The 19,039-nt window shown below is 41.9% G+C and overlaps 1 protein-coding gene across 1 annotated transcript in view; it reads left to right on the top strand.

Moving 5' to 3' along the window:
* gb (genderblind) overlaps window positions 1–19,039 on the top strand; it is a 48,874-nt gene that overhangs the window by 25,475 nt on the left and 4,360 nt on the right. Inside the window, exons 2-4 of the mRNA XM_065236435.1 lie at window positions 15,223–15,809; window positions 15,871–16,215; window positions 16,277–16,445. Of these exons, the coding sequence (XP_065092507.1) occupies window positions 15,385–15,809; window positions 15,871–16,215; window positions 16,277–16,445 (939 nt within the window). The 5' untranslated portion in view covers window positions 15,223–15,384. The remainder of the gene's footprint in view (window positions 1–15,222; window positions 15,810–15,870; window positions 16,216–16,276; window positions 16,446–19,039) is intronic.

The following is a 19,039-nucleotide window of genomic DNA, read 5'->3' as shown; positions in this document are numbered from 1 at the left end:
ATAACAAGAAACACGATGATTTACACGAAAATGATATTGCTCGGAATGAAGCGATTCTGCGGAGACAGGGCTGGTAGCGAGTCACTTGTTAGTGACTTAGTCTCTTTTTAAAGGCCAAGTCACTAAAGTCATTTTTTCGTGTATGTCACTATTTCAAACTTGAATTTATTTCAAGATAAAGTTCCCGGAGTTTTTCAAGTTTTTCCATCACTTTGGCGGATAATTTCCAGGTTTGTAATAAGAATGCTATTTATGAAATGCGTTAAAAATATGTTTTTAATGCAAACGTTTTTAAGAAATGACAATCAGTTTTAAAGGAACAGCTTTACTCTCAAATCCATTAAAGGTTGAAGTTGAACACTTACTTCATTTTAGTAAGTCTAAGATCACAACATTTTTAATGGCTTGACGTTTCGTACTAACAAAAATGTGGAAACTTTAATGAAGTTCTATTGATCCCAGAAAAGCTAGATCTAGAGATCTTCGAGGAATTCCAGAGATCAAACACAAATCATCAGACAAATTCAGGACAGTTCCATGAGGTGCTGAAATAATATCGAGAACCCTTAAGATGTTCCGACAGATTCAGTACAGAGACCTTTAGAATATTTATGAAAACTTTAGAAATATTTCAGAAACTTCACAGAAATCCAGAGAATTCCAGAGAAGTTTAAAGGTGTTCACGAGAATTCCATTTATTTTAAAGCAGAACCGAGATCTTCATTAGAGTTGAGGGTTTTAGGGAAGCTCCGAGAACATTAAGACGGCAAGACAGATGTGAGAAATAAAGGGTAGTTCAAACAATTTCAAGGAAATTGCCGAAATCGAAATTTCCGGAAACTTTGGTTCGCTCAGAGAAAATTTTTGGAACGCAATAAAAATTATATGAACATCCGGAAAATGTAAGAGTATTTCAATGGTGTTATATCATGGAAATTTCAAGATCTAAAGAAAATTCGAAAATTTAGCTAAGTTGATTAGAGAACATCAACGAAGTTCCATTAATTAAAAAACTTCTAAGAAATTTTGATATTTTTAGATTGTTTCATTATTTTCAGTGAAGTTCCGAGTACTTCGAGGACGATCAGATAACATCAGAAAAATCACATTAACTTAAGGAAATTCGTAGCGACTTACAAGGAGTTCCTTAGAATTATGGGATATTCCGAGAATTCTTTGATTGATCCGAAAACTTTAGAAGCTTTAGGGAATATAAATATATATCAGAAAATTTACCGGAACATTTGATCAATTAAGAGAAATTAAGGTAATCATTGAAAACTTCTTGCAGGGAAAATTAGTGATTTAAGGCCAAATTCCGTGAGCGTTAAAAAACTTTATAAAACTTAAGGAAAATTGTAGAACTTAAAGGCAATTCAATCAATTCCAGTAAAATATGGGTTCTTTAAAAAAAATCTAAAGCAGGGCAGTCTAGAGAATTTTAAGGAAATTGAGAATTTGTTTAGGTATTTTTTAAAAACATCAGGAAACTGTAGGCTATTGAAGAAGCTGTGAATTAGTTTCTATAATTTGAGCTTCAGACAAATCTTGAGATGTTCAGTGAAAATCCTAGAACTATATTGATTATTTAGCTGCGGAAGTCTTAAGAGGTTAGAAACATTTCGAGAAGCATCTCAAATAAGTTTAGTAAAGCCCCAAAACAAAGGGAATTCCAGGGGAGTTCAGTTCCATTAGTTTCTCTAAATTAGTGGGAAATATCAAGAAGTTCCCAGATTTTCAGTGAACTTTAGAGATGTTAAGAAAATTATTGAGGTTTTCACATAGGTCCAGAAGCTCACGCAAGCTTAAACATTTTAAGAACAGTTCAATTAAATTCATGGTAGTACAACAAGCTTCATGAGAACTGCAAACACTTTAGAGAAGTTTCGAGAACTTCGAGAAAGATATTGATCTCTTCATGATTAACAGTTCAGAGAAGATTCATGATCGTTGGGAAAATTGTGGAAGCTTTAGGAAGTCAGAAAAAGTTTAGAGAAGTTAAATTCAGGAATATTTTGGAAACTTTCAAGTAGTTATGAAAACCTCAGAATAGTCCATTCCATATTCAACGGAGATTTCTCATGAAAATTCGCATGGAGTTTACATCTCAGACTTAGGCTTCACACGAAGTTTAAAATTCATCAGACGTACAATGAAAGCAGATTGCAGTTGATGTTTTTCTCATAAATTTTTTTTCCCAGGTCTTCCGTGGAATGAGGTCCTTGGAAATTATAATAAAATTCCATGAGCCTTAAAACTGTGCAGGGAATTTGACTCCAGATTCTTTAATATTACTTGAAGTATTATAGCTTTTCAGTTAAAAATTTATAAAATTTGTGTGAAATATGCATATTCTAGAACCAAAATTAATAAGACTCCCTGAGACTTCCAGGTATTTTCAGAAAAAAAACAAAATTCCCTGCGAATTCCCGGTTTTATCAGGTAGTAGAAGCTTGGAGGTTTAGTCCTATACTTTCTTTTGAATCTTTCGCTTTAAAGGTTCCTATCGTACATATTAAAGTGTTCATGAGAATCTAATTGAATAAGTCTAAAACATCAAACATTTATTTGGTATGCCATCAGAACGACTAATAGTGAATTCGTTTATTATTCAGTTCCAACCTGGATCGGGTATCAGGATTGGGTCTGCTTGTTTTCTGACAAACGTCAGTTTGCTCGTTTGTTTTTAAAACCTAGCTCAGGTTGAGGTTCGCACTGACAAAAAGTTCGGTTTCGAACTGGTTCCAACCCCGATAATAAACGAATTTGCTATAATTTTCATCTCTTATGTATCTTAGGCAGTAACTTTTTTACAACTATAAGTCACTATTTGGTTACTTATTTCTTCAACATGGTCCAGCCCTGCAATTACTGTTCAGCAAACATTTGAACGCAATCATATAGAACAAGTCCGTGTTGTTCCTGTTCATTATCACATAAGGAAAATTTTCCATTCTCGGCTTCACAGATGAATCTCAAATGCCAAGCGTCATCAGAGTCAGAAGAGTTGACCTAAAAAAAAAATCTGAAACACAATTGGATCGGAAACAAACACGAAAAGCCAATCTTGGAACTTCAAAAAGTTAGATACGCGAAGAAAATTCTCGATCTGCTAAAAAAATCACCACACTTTCCTGAAATAAACCAATCAACTATGCCTACCGATAGCGTGTTAATTGAGCAAAACGACACACGGGCGGAAGCTAATTGGAACAGGCGCAATTATGATTCAGAACTCCCCACCGAGAAGAACCGTGGCATGAGTTATCATCCGAATGTTAATTTGCATCGCATCTATTTGTCATTCTTTAGACATCATTGATAAAAATGTATTAGGCAGGTACTGAACATCGCGCCAATCACCGGCGATGACGAGCCACGACGCTTTCAAATGACCCACATTCAAAAGTTTGGCGCCTCGCTTACGATCGTCATTACAGCGTATAACCGGTTATTCGCGTAACGTTACCGATCGCGTGGGTGCAAGTGAAAGACCGACCAAAATCGTCATAAACAAACAGCTGATGCCGGGCATTGTGGACAAAGAAATGACTTCTTTGTTGGAAGCAAATTGGAAGCCGGGAAATAAGGGCCGACCGAAAAAACAAAACAAAACCGACACCCGATCGTCGAAGCCACAGAATGAGTTAATTGTTCTGATGATCTTGAACTTTGGTGTCAACCGCTCTCAATTGATAAATATTTGCCCGACAACTCCCGCTGGTCTACTTCGCAGTTAGGCAACTAATCGACTAGCAAAAGGAAGCTAAGCCTTGCACGGACGGTGACCTTAACATGTGTATTTACTGATAATATTCGGCTATTTAAGTGCTCACGGGATGGGCTGAAATTTTTAATTTCGGCATACGAGCTTTGATAAGGGACCAGTCAAACAAACAAAAAAGGATCGTTGTCAGTGAAGTTCGAAAATTAACTGACACACGTGATGGAAGCCGACTCGTGCTCCAGTTACCAATGTGGTACACTGAACGAGCTGAATGACAACTGGCGGTAAGCCTATCCCAATCGCAAATAAAGCTAGAAAAACGGTTCTTCGTTCTGGGTCAATGCCTTGCTGTCATACTGTCACCCGGGTTGCTTGGCGACATGGAACAACTGCGGTCAATCTAAATGTTTTTCTCGCTTCTCAATAATTAAAAGCAATAATCTACTTCTTCGAATGAAGTGAGACAAGTTAGTTTCCCACGGACTGGCACATGTTTGTTCGTACGATCGCAATACGTCTCTAGTGGGATGGTGGGACTAGCAGACCTTTCGTGTAAATAGTACCATTGCCGAATGACACTAGCACTAATCGAATAACTGTCCCATATGGACAAAAAACAATCATACATGAGACGGGCATGCGATTATGGGCAAGTACATCGTAGCATGGTTCAGAATGATTGGTGGAGGATTTGTGCGAATGTTAATGCCGTTTATGGCAATACCAGCGAGCCACATCTGTGCCTCTAAGAACGATAAGAAACGAAAAGATGATCCGGCAAATGTTGTCACAAATAATTACGCCAAGTGAACAGGATTACAATTAATCATATTTTGGCTGTTAGTTCTAGCCTAGGATCTAGCTTCTTTTTTTTCATTTATGAGCAGTTCCACGACAAATGATGAATCGATCAGACACGGCCTTCTTCCATTTGCATGAATGTTTGCATAATTCAAGACCAACAATTGAAATGGCCTTAACTCCATTTTGTAAACAAACCTTGTAAGGCCATTTTCTCGCGAACCGAAGTCCGCAAAGGCAAACCAACATACTGAACAGGTAGGGGAAATTCTCCTTTGTGGTTTAGGTTTGCGAATGAAGGTTTCGGTTCGCGAGGTTTGTTTACAAAATGGAGTTAAGGCCCTTTCAATTGTTGGTCTTGAATTGTTTGTTATGGACAATCATTAGCATTTGAGCTAAAATTCGATTATTTTGAATCTTGCGTGGCGGGTGAACCAAGAAAAATCAATAAGTCTCAATATGACACATTCTACGTGACATTACAACGGGTTTCGCCTGTTTTTTTTTTATAGTTTTAGTACTTTAACATAAAAACAATGAAAAGTAACCCCTGAACATTATTGCAGATTTGGAGAGGGCCGTAAATTTCCTATAAGAATTGATCAAGGGTTTCTGATTTGAGTAGCTCGAAACGTTTTGGTTAGTAGTTGCTGAGTAGTGTAGTTGAGACGTGTAAAACGTTGTAACGTCACGCAATATAGTCGCTCACCAAATCATTTTGAGCTACTGCAATCCTAAACTATTGGGCACTTCTTATAGGAAATTTATTACACTTTCCAAATCTGCAATATTATTTTAGGGTAACTCTTCATTTTTTTCAAATGAGGCATTCCACGAACGCTCGCGAATCGATCCTGAACGATCATTTCCAATTTAGTTGAAATTTTTCACAGTCCTTATTAGTAAAAATGTAAAGTTATGCTGTCAATTCTTCATATTGGGTCGCGACTACTTTTCCAACAGGGCCTGTGTAAAAACAGTACTCATGAGTTAAAATGTAAATATTGTTTGAAACGGTTTGTTCGATTGATATGGTGTCTTAAGCAAAGTTGTAGATATTAATTTTGCAATTCTGTAAATAGCAGTGAAGTTCATAATGTTCATTCATGTTCATGTGCTATTTATTAACTACGTAGACAGTTTAGGGGGGGTTGGCAATTATCCACGGCCGATAAAACTTTTAAAAATTGTGTATGGACAATTGTCTACACAGGGGGAGGGGGGTGGCAAGAATTTCAAAAAAAACTGTCTACGTAGTTAAGGAACAGCCTCTAATGGTAACATCCTAAACATAAAAGTTGGGATTTCTTTAAAATTACGCGTTTTTCAATTTTTTATTTAAGACACATTTTTTATGTGTTTATATTTTATTAAGAATCGCATCATAATTATGCACAATATTCCTCCCTGCACATGGCTAGTTTTTGCTCCTTGACGTTTTTTTATCTAGTTTATTTGAAGGGTTCAATCGTTAAAGCTTTACGGAGTCGATAATTCATTGTTCTTTGTTTGTAACAAAATTCACTTAATTCTATGTCTAAAGGGTGATACGGTCAAAATTTGGTCAAGGGAAAACGCGTGTAAATCGGTGAAATCGTTTATTTGAAAAATCAAATTAAATTTCTTTTTCAAGTTCAATTAGTATAAAATTCAGGAAAAATATTCAGTTAGGCTTCCGCTTTTCCAAATCCGAATTGCCGGGCCTTACGCTTGACCCCTGCCATCAGATTTTGTAAAGGGTGTCCACGATGAAATTGCCACACACAAAATTGATTCGCAAAATTCGAGTTTTCATCCGATTGCCATCAAATTTTCAGGGATTGAGAAATAACTATTAAACTTCATTTTACCATTTTACTCGTATTTTATTTACAGTCCATACGCAAATGCCCGCACCTTGGCCTTAACCCCGGCCATAAGATTCTGCACAACCTGTGAATCAACCGTTTTTTGCATGTAAACCCATACTTTCTTCAGTTCCTCGACTGTCTTCACTACCTTAGGTCGTTTAAGAAGGTGCTGCTTCATAATCGCCCAGTACTTCTCGATGGGGCGGAGCTCCGGAGTGTTGGGAGGGTTGAACATTTTCGGCACGAAATTGACCTTATTGTCCGCATACCACTTCAGCACGTCCTTGGAGTAGTGGCATGAGGCCAAATCCGGCCAGAAGATTGTTGGGACGTTGTGGGCCTTCAGGAGAGGAAGCAGCCGCTTCTGGAGGCACTCTTTTATGTACACCTGTCCGTTCATCGTGTCCTGGGTCACGAAAGGTGCACTCCGCTTCCCGCACGTGCAAATGGCTTGCCAAACCAGGAATTTCTTCGCAAATTTGGACATCTTCTGAGTGCGGACATGCTCCGGAACGCTGAACTTATCCTTGGCCGTGAAAAACAGGTTGCCGGGGATCTGTTTGAAGTCGGCCTTCACATATGTTTCGTCGTCCATGATGCAGCATTCAACTTTCGTCAGCATGTTGAGGTACAACTTCCTGGCACGGGTTTTGGCGGACTTGTTCTGCTTCTCGTTGCGATTAGGGGCCTTTTGTACCTTGAACGTTCGAAGCCCAGCCTTAGTTTTGGCCTTCTGGACAAAACTTCGGCTTAGGTGCAGCTTCTTAGCCACATCCCTAACGGAGGCGTTCGGATTTCGGTTGAAGGCCCCAACTACGCGGTTGTGATTTTTGGTGTTGTACGGAATACTTTTTCCTTCACTTCTGGGCTTCCGATCGGTGGTCAACCGTTCCTCGAACCGCTTAATCACTCGCGACACCGTGGAATTCGCGATTCCCAACGTTTTAGCGATGGAACGATGCGACAGATCCTTGTTCTCGTGATGAATGCGCAAGATATTATCACGCACGAGCTGTTCTTTCAACTCCATTTCCGCGAGTTTTGATCACAGGACTTTAAAACTTGCAGGATGTAAATAATGCACTATGAACTAAATCCACCCAAATTTTCATTAAATTCTACCCAACGGTTAAAAAGTTAGAGCAATTTCATAGTGTGGCAATTTCATCGTGGACACCCTTTACAGCCACCTTGTCCACCTTCTTCGCCGCAGAAAGCCAGTTTGCCTTGAACTGCTGCTCGCCCTTAGCAGTTTTTTTTGGTCTTCTTTAGGTTCCGCTTGACAATAGCCCAATATTTATCAATTGGGCGGAGCTCTGGCGTGTTGGGAGGGTTCTTGTCCTTGGGAACCACCTGCACGTTGTTGGCGGCGTACCACTCCATGGCCTTGTTACCGTAATGGCAAGATGCCAAATCCGGCCAAAACAGTACGGAACAACCGTGTTTCTTCAGGAAAGGCAGCAGACGTTTATTCAAACACTCTTTCACGTAAATTTCTTGGTTGACAGTCCCGGAAGCTATGAAAATGCTGCTTTTCAAGGCACAGGTACAGATGGCTTGCCAAACCAGATATTTCTTTGCGAACTTTGACAGTTTCATGTGTTTGAAAACATCTGCTACCTTTCCCCTTCCTTTTGCCGTATAAAACTCCTGTCCCGGAAGCTGCTTGTAGTCGGCTTTGACGTAGGTTTCGTCGTCCATTACCACGCAGTCAAACTTCGTCAGCATCGTCGTGTACAGCCTCCGGGATCGCGCTTTGGCCGTCGTATTTTGTTTATCATCGCGATTTGGAGTCACTACCTTCTTGTAAGTCGATAGTCCGGCTCGTTTTTTGGCTCGATGCACGGTTGTAGACGATACACCCAGCTTATTTGCGGCATCTCGGAGAGAGAGAGGTTAGGGTTTCGCTTGAAACTACCGGTAACTCTCTTTGTCGTCTCAGCGGCTACCGGTTTTCGATTTCCCCCCGATCCAGACTTCCTGGCTGTCGACAAACGTTCCCCAAACACTTTAATTACATTTGTAACGGTTGATTTGGCAACTTTTAGCGATTTTGCCAACTTTGCGTGCGAGTAGCTCGGATTTTCGCGATGCGCTAGCAAAATTTTGATACGCTGCTCTTCTTGCTTGGACGGCATTTTGACAACTGAAGAGTGAATTCCAAAATCAAAATAGGAGCAACATTCTACACACACACACCTTCAAAATGAGGGGTGTTCAGGTTTTTTAAATGCAAAATTGAAAGAAATACGTCAAGTTGATATTGACCAAATTTTGACCGTATCACCCTTTAGATAGAGCTGGAATTGGGGCGTGGCAGCCTTTGTGAACAGTGGCTTCTCTCGTGGATTTCTCGGAATTCAGGGCACGCCTACACAGGACAACATATCCATCGGGTAGGAGTAGTCTTTCTCTACTCGGTGGTGATGTCGGTTTGCCAGGGAGAGCTATGGCTTCCGGGAGGTCATCGAGAGGGGTCATTGTTTGCAGGGGCTGTTGCGAACTGGTTCCAGCTCTATCTAGACTTATCCATTGCACTTTTAGTTATATATTAGTTTTATTTTTCTACTAAGTCATCTATACTTCTTTCTATTGTTTGGATCAAGTACAACTAATACTAATCTACCTTTATGTATGTTTTACTCCCTTTTAACCCATTATCTTTATGAATGGGGAATCATATGACGTGAGACACGCACAAGCTGGAACTCAAAGAATTACTTCGAACAGGATGTCAAACAAATTCAGGACCAATCCAAATGAGACCAAAAACCATCGGGGAGTTATATATTCTGGGAGAGGTATTTGATAAATAATCAAAAAGTGGTAAGTTAAAATCAGAGCCAAGGATCATGAGAGGTAATTGTCAATAATTCATTAATTAGTAGAAATCTCGATAACTTTTTCAAGGGAGCGTATCGGCTTTTGTAGGCGGTGCGTTTGGTCGTCGATTTGGCTTAACTGGTGGCTCGCCCACGCGGGCTGGCACTATCATCAGATAGGGAGATTTTCCTCTACCTGGTAGTGGTGTTGGTGGGCGTGCGCGAGCTGCCGGTTTCGCCGGATCGATGATCGGATGCATTGTTTGCAGGAGCTGGTGCTTCCCTTTGAAGAAGTAATCGAGAAACAACCATATTGTCCTGTAATTGATATTACTATTTTTATATATCAATGAAATTAGTCATGACAGAATAACAGATGGGAAAGGACAATAGACACAAGTTGACACAATAAACAAGACAAGTGGGGGTTAGTACACAAGACAAAAGGACAAAATAAGTGACGACAGAAGACAAGACTGGGACGAAAATCAACCTTTTAAAAAAACAAGAATGCGCAATTATATTATCAAAACTATTTGGATCAGCACAAAAACAACAGTGACCAAACGGGCACCATAGCCTAGAAACGTATATGTGTTGATTTAAAATAGAGGCTCATAGAAGCAAAATTTATCAATAAAAGGGGTCCAGTGTAGAGTTTTAGCAAGTTGCTGTCACTGTGATTACCAAAAAAAAAAAAAAAAAGCCAATTTCAGTCACCTCTGGGGAACCCCAGGGTTCTCATTTAGGCCCACTTCTTTTAGTCACACATAAACACATAAACGACATTTCCTACATACTTAAAACAATAAAATTGCTTGTATATGCAGACGACATGAAGCACTTTATGGAAATAAGTAATTCTAGCGATGCAGAAGAATTCCAGAATGAAATCAATATATTCCACACCTGGTGTAGTAAAAGTCTACTTCAACTGAACGTAAAAAAAATGTACTGCTATAGCATTTAGCAGAAAAATTGAAACACCGCATATTGAAATATCATTAGGCAACCAAATAGTAGAAAAAAGCAAAATTGTAAGAGATCTAGGTGTAATCCTAGACTCCAAACTAACTTTTATAGAACATTATAATACTATCATTAGTAAAGCAAACAGAATGTTAGGCTTCATCAAAAGGTTCAGTCATAATTTCGAAGACCTATACACTATTAAGCTATTATATACCACATATGTAAGGCCAATTCTGGAATACTGCCACCTAGTATGGAATCCATACATTTCCATACACGAAGAACGCATAGACTCTGTCCAAAAACAATTCCTTTTATATGCTTTACGTAAATTGAATTGGACTGCTTTTCCATTACCATCTTATGAAGCGCGCTGCATGCTCATCAATATACAAACACTTAAGGAGCGCCGCCAATTTGCAATGCTTTTCTTCATCAACGACATTATTTCAATGCGCATAGATTCGGCAGAAATTCTCGCACAATTAAACTTTTACACACCTTGTCGATATCTTAGAACACGGAATTTATTTTCAGAAACATCGTACAGAACAAACTATGCAAAAAATAGCCCAATCAATCGAATGATGCGCCTATATAATTTGCATTGCGGAACTATTGACATCACTATGTCCAAGCAGCAAATAAAAACTAAGCTAAAACAGAATAGAATTAATGCATAGTATGTAAGTAAACAATGTAATAATCATTGTATGTAGTCTACACTGGCTTGACGAAATGGAAATAAAAAAAAAATACTACTTGCAATGGGACAGCAACGGTTCCATAATCGCTAGCTCGAAACGGCACTTAACGATGTAATTCCTCGATAGTTATCCGGCAAGATGGAAATATCCCACTGGAGAGAGACATTCGAAACAGGCGAAAAAGCGGAATTAACAATGTCTCTTCAAAAATACAGATGGAACTCCATCAGGTCCAGGATTGAAGGATGACTTGAGCAGAGTCGCGGCCTTAGAAATCATCTCAGCATTAAGATCAATTGCACCCAGCGTTTGATCATTTACTGAAACGTTCCTGGCAGCCAGGTTAATATGGTCGTCAGTTAGTATCTCATTAGTGAATACACTGGCAAACTTTTCGGAAAAAAAAGGTGGCATATATCCTTAACAGTGGCAGCAACTTCTCCGTTGAATTCCATAGACGATGGGAGGCCGGATTCCCTGCGTTGTTCGTTCACGTAGTTCCAAAAGGATTTCGGGTGTAGCTTAAGTTTGCGCTGGATGCTCCGTTGGAAACTTGAAAAGCATTCATGACTGACTCGCTGATACATGTGATTCAACCTCACATAATGTAGTTTCAGAGGAAGCGTGCAATACTTCGTAAATCTTCTCAATGCTGCTCTCTTGATTGACTTCAACCTACGTAGCTCTCTCGTCTGCCAGGGAGGGTGAGACACTTTGTGGTGAGTTCTTTTCGGGACGTGTCTGTCAATGACATATGCCAAGACATGTGAAAAGGTTTGCGCTGCAGCCTCAACGTCATCTGGATCAAGGAGGTTCTCCCATACCATGCTAGACAATACATCTATGATGCTACGGTGGTCAGCTTTACGGAAGTCATAAGAAACCGTAGCAGGATAATCGTCTAAATCAAGCACGAATTTGTGAATCAGCAGTGACAATTAGAGGAGGGTGATGTGGAACTAGCTTAGTTAGTGTACAAGGAGCCGAGGAAATTAATGGATCCCTGTCCTCTGTGCTCACGAAGCAGAGGTCCAAACTACGATCATTTTCGTTAGCTACATGGTTAATTTGATAAAGCGTCGCTGCGCTGTAGTTGTCAAGAAGGCTAATAGATCCTGCGTGAAATGTAGATCCATCAGGATCTTGGTACAATAATCCGCTATGAGATGGACTCCACGAAACGACTTGCAGATTGAAGTCACCAAAAATGATTATCTCATCAACTGGAGTGGCACTTTCGATAACTGTGAAAACTGACCAACAGTGAGTATCGATGAGTTCGTTGTCCCGGACTCGATCATGTGGAATGTACAGAGCGCATAGAAATAGTGTGCGATCACCCAGATTGATGGCTGCCCAAACCTGCTCCACAGAGTTCCATGAATCGTTCTCGATGGCCTTTGCCTCCAACCAGCCACGCTGTATGCCGTGCACGGACAGCTACAAGGACACCTCCACCAGTAGATTTACAGCTGTTGTTAGGATTCCGATCGCAACGAAAGACCTCGTAGACTTGACGGAAAGCGTTCGATAAGCGAGCCACGTTTCGCACAGGACAATTACATCGTAGCAACAATCCGATACAGCTAGGCGGTACTCTTCAACATCAGAATTCATTCCACCCGTGTGTTGGTAGAAGATCACGACGTCCTGCTTCCGGCAAGGAATCGAACGACTGCTCTCCCTGGAAATCACAGATACATCAAGCAATAACTGACTATCATCAAGTCTCATTGGATACTCGCCATAGTGAGTGGGTTGGAAGACCCCCTCTCCACATCCGACAGCAGGTCCGGAACGACTATGATGAACGAAGGCTGCTGATGGCAGGACTGAGACGGAGGGATTGGGGGCTGACTAACATAGTCCGAATTGCTGAAAATTTGATCGGCATCAGGCAGTGAATATTCAATATATTGATTGTACTTGCCAGTAGAGGCAAGGTGCAAGACTCCTGATTCATATCCAGCCACAGGTCCAGGACGACTATGCTGAACGCTGGCAGGGATCGGCACGACTGGGCTGGAGGAACCAGGAGCTTCCAAAGAGCGGTCTATTGTGCGTCCCGGAGATGAATTAGGACAAGGTTGCAAAGACTCATTTCAGCTAAAATAATGTTTTTCGGAATAATAAAACCAAAAGATGGTATGATGGCATGTTTTACTTGTAACTTACAAGAAGAGGTTACAAAGTATGCGTTGGAAACATAAAACCTGTAAATTTTGCTTTCTATGAGTCACAATCAGCGATTTGCTGATCGGTGAGTGAGTGAGTGAGTGAGTTTGTGAAAAATCGCTGATTGTGACTCTCATGAAGTGAAATAAACAGGTTTAATATGTCAAACACATTCTTTGCAACCTCTTCTTGTATCCTACCAATTCATAATTTGATCATGGCATCTAATTATTTCATAATTTAGAAAAACATTGTTTTAGCTGAAATGAGTCTTTGCAACCTTGAATTAGGATTGTTCGAACAGTAAAGCGGATGTTATGAATGAGCAGTATCAGAAGTGCTTCTCAACTGGAAACAGCCGGCAGATGCTTGAGGCGTTGCACTGGAACGCGGAAGCTGATCAGGAAAATTACTGACCCCACCACCGAACTCGACCGCAGGTCCAGAACGACGCTGATGGTAGGAAATAGAACGACTTTGATGGCGTGAAACAGCTAGCGCGACTGGATCGAGTGGTTCGATGTCTCCCATAATGCGGCAGACAGTGCGTTCTGATTTATATTCAATTCTGAATCAGCATACTGGGTCTAGTCCGGAGATGGGAGTTGAGAGCTCGGAAGGTCCCGGAACAGGAGAGATCGTGGTGGCTGGCGTGTTCAAACGAGGCATCCACATGTTTTTTTAACCGTCTTCAAATTCACGGAACAAAATTCCTTTCGACCATGTATCCGATGTAAGTGTAGTTTGGGAGCCAATCCGACTTTGTACGATACGTAACTCATACGGCTGATGTCGGATCCTTTTTTAACTAGCGGCACAACCTTAATCGGATCATCGCACTGTACACAACCTTTGACCATCTTCTCGATTGATTCCGATTTCACGCTAGGATGAATACGAGAAAGGTACAGCCAAAACAGCTCGGTGGGTTCAGGGATAGTGAGGACCTCGGTAAAGACATTGTCATCCATTACTGCTTTAGTACCACCAACAAGTGACTTTGCTGGTGAGCGAGCCTTCATCGCGGCGCTGTTCTAATGGCGGTTGACGCATAAGATCGCCGGAACTCAAGTGTGTTGGAGTTGTCAATGTGATTCGTTTCGACAGCTGAGCGATCTCAGCGTGTACGATTTCCTGTTTCTCGGTGATAGAATTAATCGCTCTACCAAACGACGAAATAGCAATTTTGAACCGGGCACATTTCATCAGCTTCGCGCACTATTTGCACATCCAAAACAAGTTCGGGCTAGTGTGGACAATATTCAGACTAGCCTTGTTCAACTGGTTTAGCGCATTGGTCACAGGTGGAAGTCATGCTGACTCAGTTTCAAAATGTAATTTAGAAACAGCGATGAAGATGCTCTAATACGCAAGGAGGAGTTGGATTCTGCGGAGCGTCTAATATCGACAATATAACACAACTGTAAACACTGCAAGATGACCGATAAGATAACTTTTTCACTGTTTTCACAACACGGAATATGCTCCAAATCTTTCCACTAACAACCGGTAAAATTTTGCAAGTCTACAGAACGGGAAAAACGAAGAACGATAGCCCGTGTGATAAATAAAATCATCAAATTTAACAGCGCAAAATCACGACGATGTGAATAACAACAATGATTGTCTCGGTACAATCCAAAAATGAGTTATATCACAGAAAAATATCATTCAAATAACCTTCATCACACACTATCTTCCCTAAATCTACCATTTCGCGCAACATCATTGTCGTCATAACTAAAAAAAAAAAACAGAATGCAATCAGACTCGACGGCCCGAGACCCGAGCGAGACGAATTCCCGGCAAAATTTTCCACCGTCCGTTGAACAATCATCCTCGAGAATGATAATAAATCCATTAGTCGGACAGGAATTTAATAAACATAAAAAAGACCTCGATGCTTGCCTTCCCCCTCAGAGGCCCCATTCTCGAGAATTATTATTATGCATTTGTATCGATGCTCATGCTCAGCCAGCTCGGCTCCGATTACCTACTCCCTTCGCCACGTACGTGCGCCCTCCATCCACCAAGCAACCCATCGCAATACCGGTTCGAGCCGGTTAAGTTTAGCGGGGGGTTCCTCCGATCTAAGAGTGATATAACAAACATATTGCATTTTTTATCGTTTCTCTCATTGCCATTTTTTCTCTTTCTCAAACTTACAGGTCCATCCCACATCTCACATCCAAGACGACGACGACGACGACGAAGACGACCTGATTGGCGCTTCTAGGGTCTTCGATGAGCGCGCCAATCCAGTCATAGAGCAGTGCGAGCCCAGTTTCAATCAAAGTACAATAAGTTATCTAAGTAAGGTAGATTAGAAAATGGTATTGAAGCAACGAACGGCGGCCCTGGAGCTGCACTCGCCGACGGAAGATGTGCTGGTCAGTCCGGGTAGCGAGAGTTTACCATCGATCGAGAATGGCGTCACCAGCGGGTCTGAAGGTGAGCAGCGAGTCAAAATGAAGAAAGAACTGGGCCTGATGGAGGGAGTGGCCATCATCTTGGGGATTATCTTCGGTTCCGGAATCTTCATTTCGCCGAAGGGTGTCCTACAGGAGGTTGGCGCCGTGGGGACTTCCCTGGTGATTTGGGTGACCTGTGGGCTACTGTCGATGATTGGAGCACTGTGCTATGCCGAGTTGGGCACGGCGATACCGAAATCCGGAGGAGATTATGCCTACATTTACGAAGCGTACGGTCCCCTGCCGGCCTTCCTGTATCTGTGGGATGCGACGGTGATTTTTGTGTGAGTAGTTTTAAATTCGACCAAAGGGGGGTAGGATTTTAATTTTGTATATCGATTTTAGACCGAGCACCAACGCCATCATGGGCCTGACCTTTGCCAGTTACGTGTTCCAGCCGCTGTTCGCCGCCGGTTGTTCCGTACCGACGATAGGGCTGCAGATGTTCGCCGCGGTCACGATCTGTGCGCTCACCTACATCAATGCGTACGACGTGCGGGTGACGACCAAAATGCAAAACATATTCATGTTCACCAAGATCGGTGCCCTGGTGCTGGTCATCATAGTCGGTGTGGTGTGGATGTGGCTCGGAGGAACGGAAAATTTCGAAAATGCATTCGAGAACACGGAAACCGACCCGGGCAAGCTGGCGGTTGCATTCTACTCCGGTATCTTCTCGTACGCTGGATGGTAAGGAAACGATTTAAATCCAGCGGAAATTCGTTATTGTGAATGGTGATTTATTCCACAGGAACTATCTCAACTTCATGACCGAGGAACTGCGTGATCCGTACAAGAATCTCCCGCGGGCGATCTACATCTCCCTTCCGTTGGTCACCGGTATCTACGTGCTGGCTAATATGGCCTACGTTGCCGTGCTGTCGCCGCAGCAAATTCTCTCCTCGGACGCCATCGCCGTGGTAAGTTTCCATGTGCTTCCTTGATTGATGATTCACATCGGTCTCTGTTGACCATCACAGCAGCAAATTAGCATTTGAAACACTTTCACTTGTCATCGACGATCGGTAACAAGTTGCTGATTGCTTGTTGTCAGACGCGTTTTCCATCGGACCGCAATTGCCGGCGGTGTCTGACCTATAATTGAATCTCTGGAGTTCAACTGGAATCAATATCGCATATGAAGATGCAGGCTAATTTAATGAACATTGAAGAGCGATTGCACAAGATAGGGGGACGGTACTAGGGTGGGTGTACCAATTAGTCAGAGTTTCAATACCCAGTAGTTGGCAACGATCTTCGTAGGGTGGAAGGTTCGTAGGATCGTACCAAGGAAGGTGGCGAAGAGCGTAACGAACGAATTTCTCCTGAACAGACTCGATCCTCGCTATCCAAACTGTTTCATACGGACACCATACTACTTCACCAAATTCCAAGCTCGATCGCACTAGAGAACAATATAGAGCTGTCAGGCAGGTAGGATCCCGAAGCTCATCAGAGATCTTGAAGATGAATCCGAATTGCCTGTTAGCTTTGGCTATGATATCCGTGTAATGTAGCTTAAATGTCAAAGCAGAATCAAGTGTAATTCCTAGATCACGAACGTTGTCCACACGCTGCAGAGGTTGGTTATCGATCGTTTAATTGAATGCAATAGGTTTTAGCTTGCGATGGAAAGGGATGATCTTGCATTTTTGAACACTCAAGGTGAGAAAATTCCTAGAGCACCACTCTTCGAAACTATCGATCAGGTGCTGCAACCGCAGGCAGTCAGTGAAGCATCGCACAACCACGTACATCTTGACATCGTCTGCATAGAATGACCGGCAGCCAGTTGGAAGTATCAAACCGATTTCGTTAATGAATATGGAGAATAGCAGCGGTCCCAAATTGCTGCCTTGAGGAACGCCTGAGTTGTTTGAAAAATATTCCGATTGATCAGACCCGATTTTCACACAAAGCTCTCGATTGGTAAGATACGATTCAAACCAACGAGTGAGTCCATGAGAAACACCAAGCTTCTCGAGTTTGGCAATTAGAATGGCATGATCAACCCGGTCGAAAGCAGCCTTGAGATCCGTGTATACGACGTCCACCTGTGCCCCTGCCTCCATATTCCGTAGGCATAGGGAAATGAAAGGAGCGAGGTTTGTTGAGACCGAACGTTTGGGATGGAATCAGGAGAAATGCAGTTTCTACAGCTGGCAAATAAAGCGTCGTTGATGATTATCTCGAATACTTTCGAGCAGGCACAAAGTGAAGCAATTCCTCGGTAATTCTCCACATTTTGTTTGCCTCCTTTCTTGAAAATCGGGAACATGAACGAAGATTTCCAACGAGCGGGAAATACACCTTGTTGTAACGAAATATTGAACAGCTTTGAAAGCGGAGAAGAAAGCTCTGTTGAGCTTCTTTTGAGTATGGACGATGGAATGCCGTCAGACCCAACAGCGTTCGAGAATTTCAGCTTCTGGATGGCAGAGCCGACGAGGTCCAATGTGACCGTGAAAATATCAAAGCTGAACGCGTCACTGGGAGTATCTCTGATCCCTTCAGCAACTTGGCTTAACGATGCAGTTGAATCGTTGAAAACACTCTTGAAATGCTCAGCCAGGAGGTTACATTTCTCTAAAGAAGTGTTGGCTCTTTTATCGCTTAGATGAATCTCAACCGGTAGCCCATCCTCTTTCCTTTTTGTCTTCACAAACGTCCATAATAGCTTAGGATTACGCCGGAGATTGGTCTGCATACGTCTTGAGTACTTCTTGTATAGAAAACGGTTGTACATTCGGTACCAATTACTTGCTAACGAAAATAATCGCTTGGTGAATGGATTACGGGACTGGCTGTATTTTCGAAGAGCCTTCGATCTCACACGCTTCAAGTGTTGTAATCGAGCATTGGACCATGCAGGTTTTGGAGCAGATCTCCTCAGAGGCACACAATATTATTATTCGGCTAACAACTTCGTCGAAATAGTTAACGGCTTCATCAATGGACGAACACAAGTCAAGCGACTGCCAATCTGCCTGGGCCAGTGAGTGATTCAATGCGACGTAGTCAGTTCTACGAAAGTCCAGACTTTGTACATCAACAATGTTTTCATAGAGAACAGGAACTGATCGATTGATGAATGCTTCCAACGCTGCATGATCGGCGTCTAGATGAATCAGCGACATTGCACTCAAGTGCGGCGGCTTCGTTCACCAACACAAGATCAAGCAGCCAAGAGTTTCTGTTTGGTACAGAATTAATTTGCATTAAACCATGCAGGCTAAAACCATCCAAAAGAGCACAGCAGGAAGCAGGCATGTACGACCGAAGAATGTCAATGGTTGGATGATCATTCGCGGAAATATTCCAAACAAGCCCAGACTGGTTATAGTCGCCAAATAGCAGAGCGAGATCGTTGTGATGTAATCGGGACAATACAGAACCAATGGAACTGATATGGTTCTCAACGCAGCCACCACCGCGTGATTTGGCACTGTTCATCCGGCTACGGTCATTACGAAAAACTGAGAACCTACTTCCAAATAATTGTGCTGAGTGAATT

This window comes from Ochlerotatus camptorhynchus, unplaced genomic scaffold, assembly GCF_037179485.1.
Source record: "Ochlerotatus camptorhynchus isolate MF236.1 unplaced genomic scaffold, CSIRO-AGI_Acam_v1.1 ptg000550l, whole genome shotgun sequence".
Lineage (NCBI taxonomy): Eukaryota > Metazoa > Arthropoda > Insecta > Diptera > Culicidae > Ochlerotatus > Ochlerotatus camptorhynchus.
Note: the sequence above shows the minus strand (reverse complement) of the source record. Positions and strands in the feature narration are given on the sequence as shown.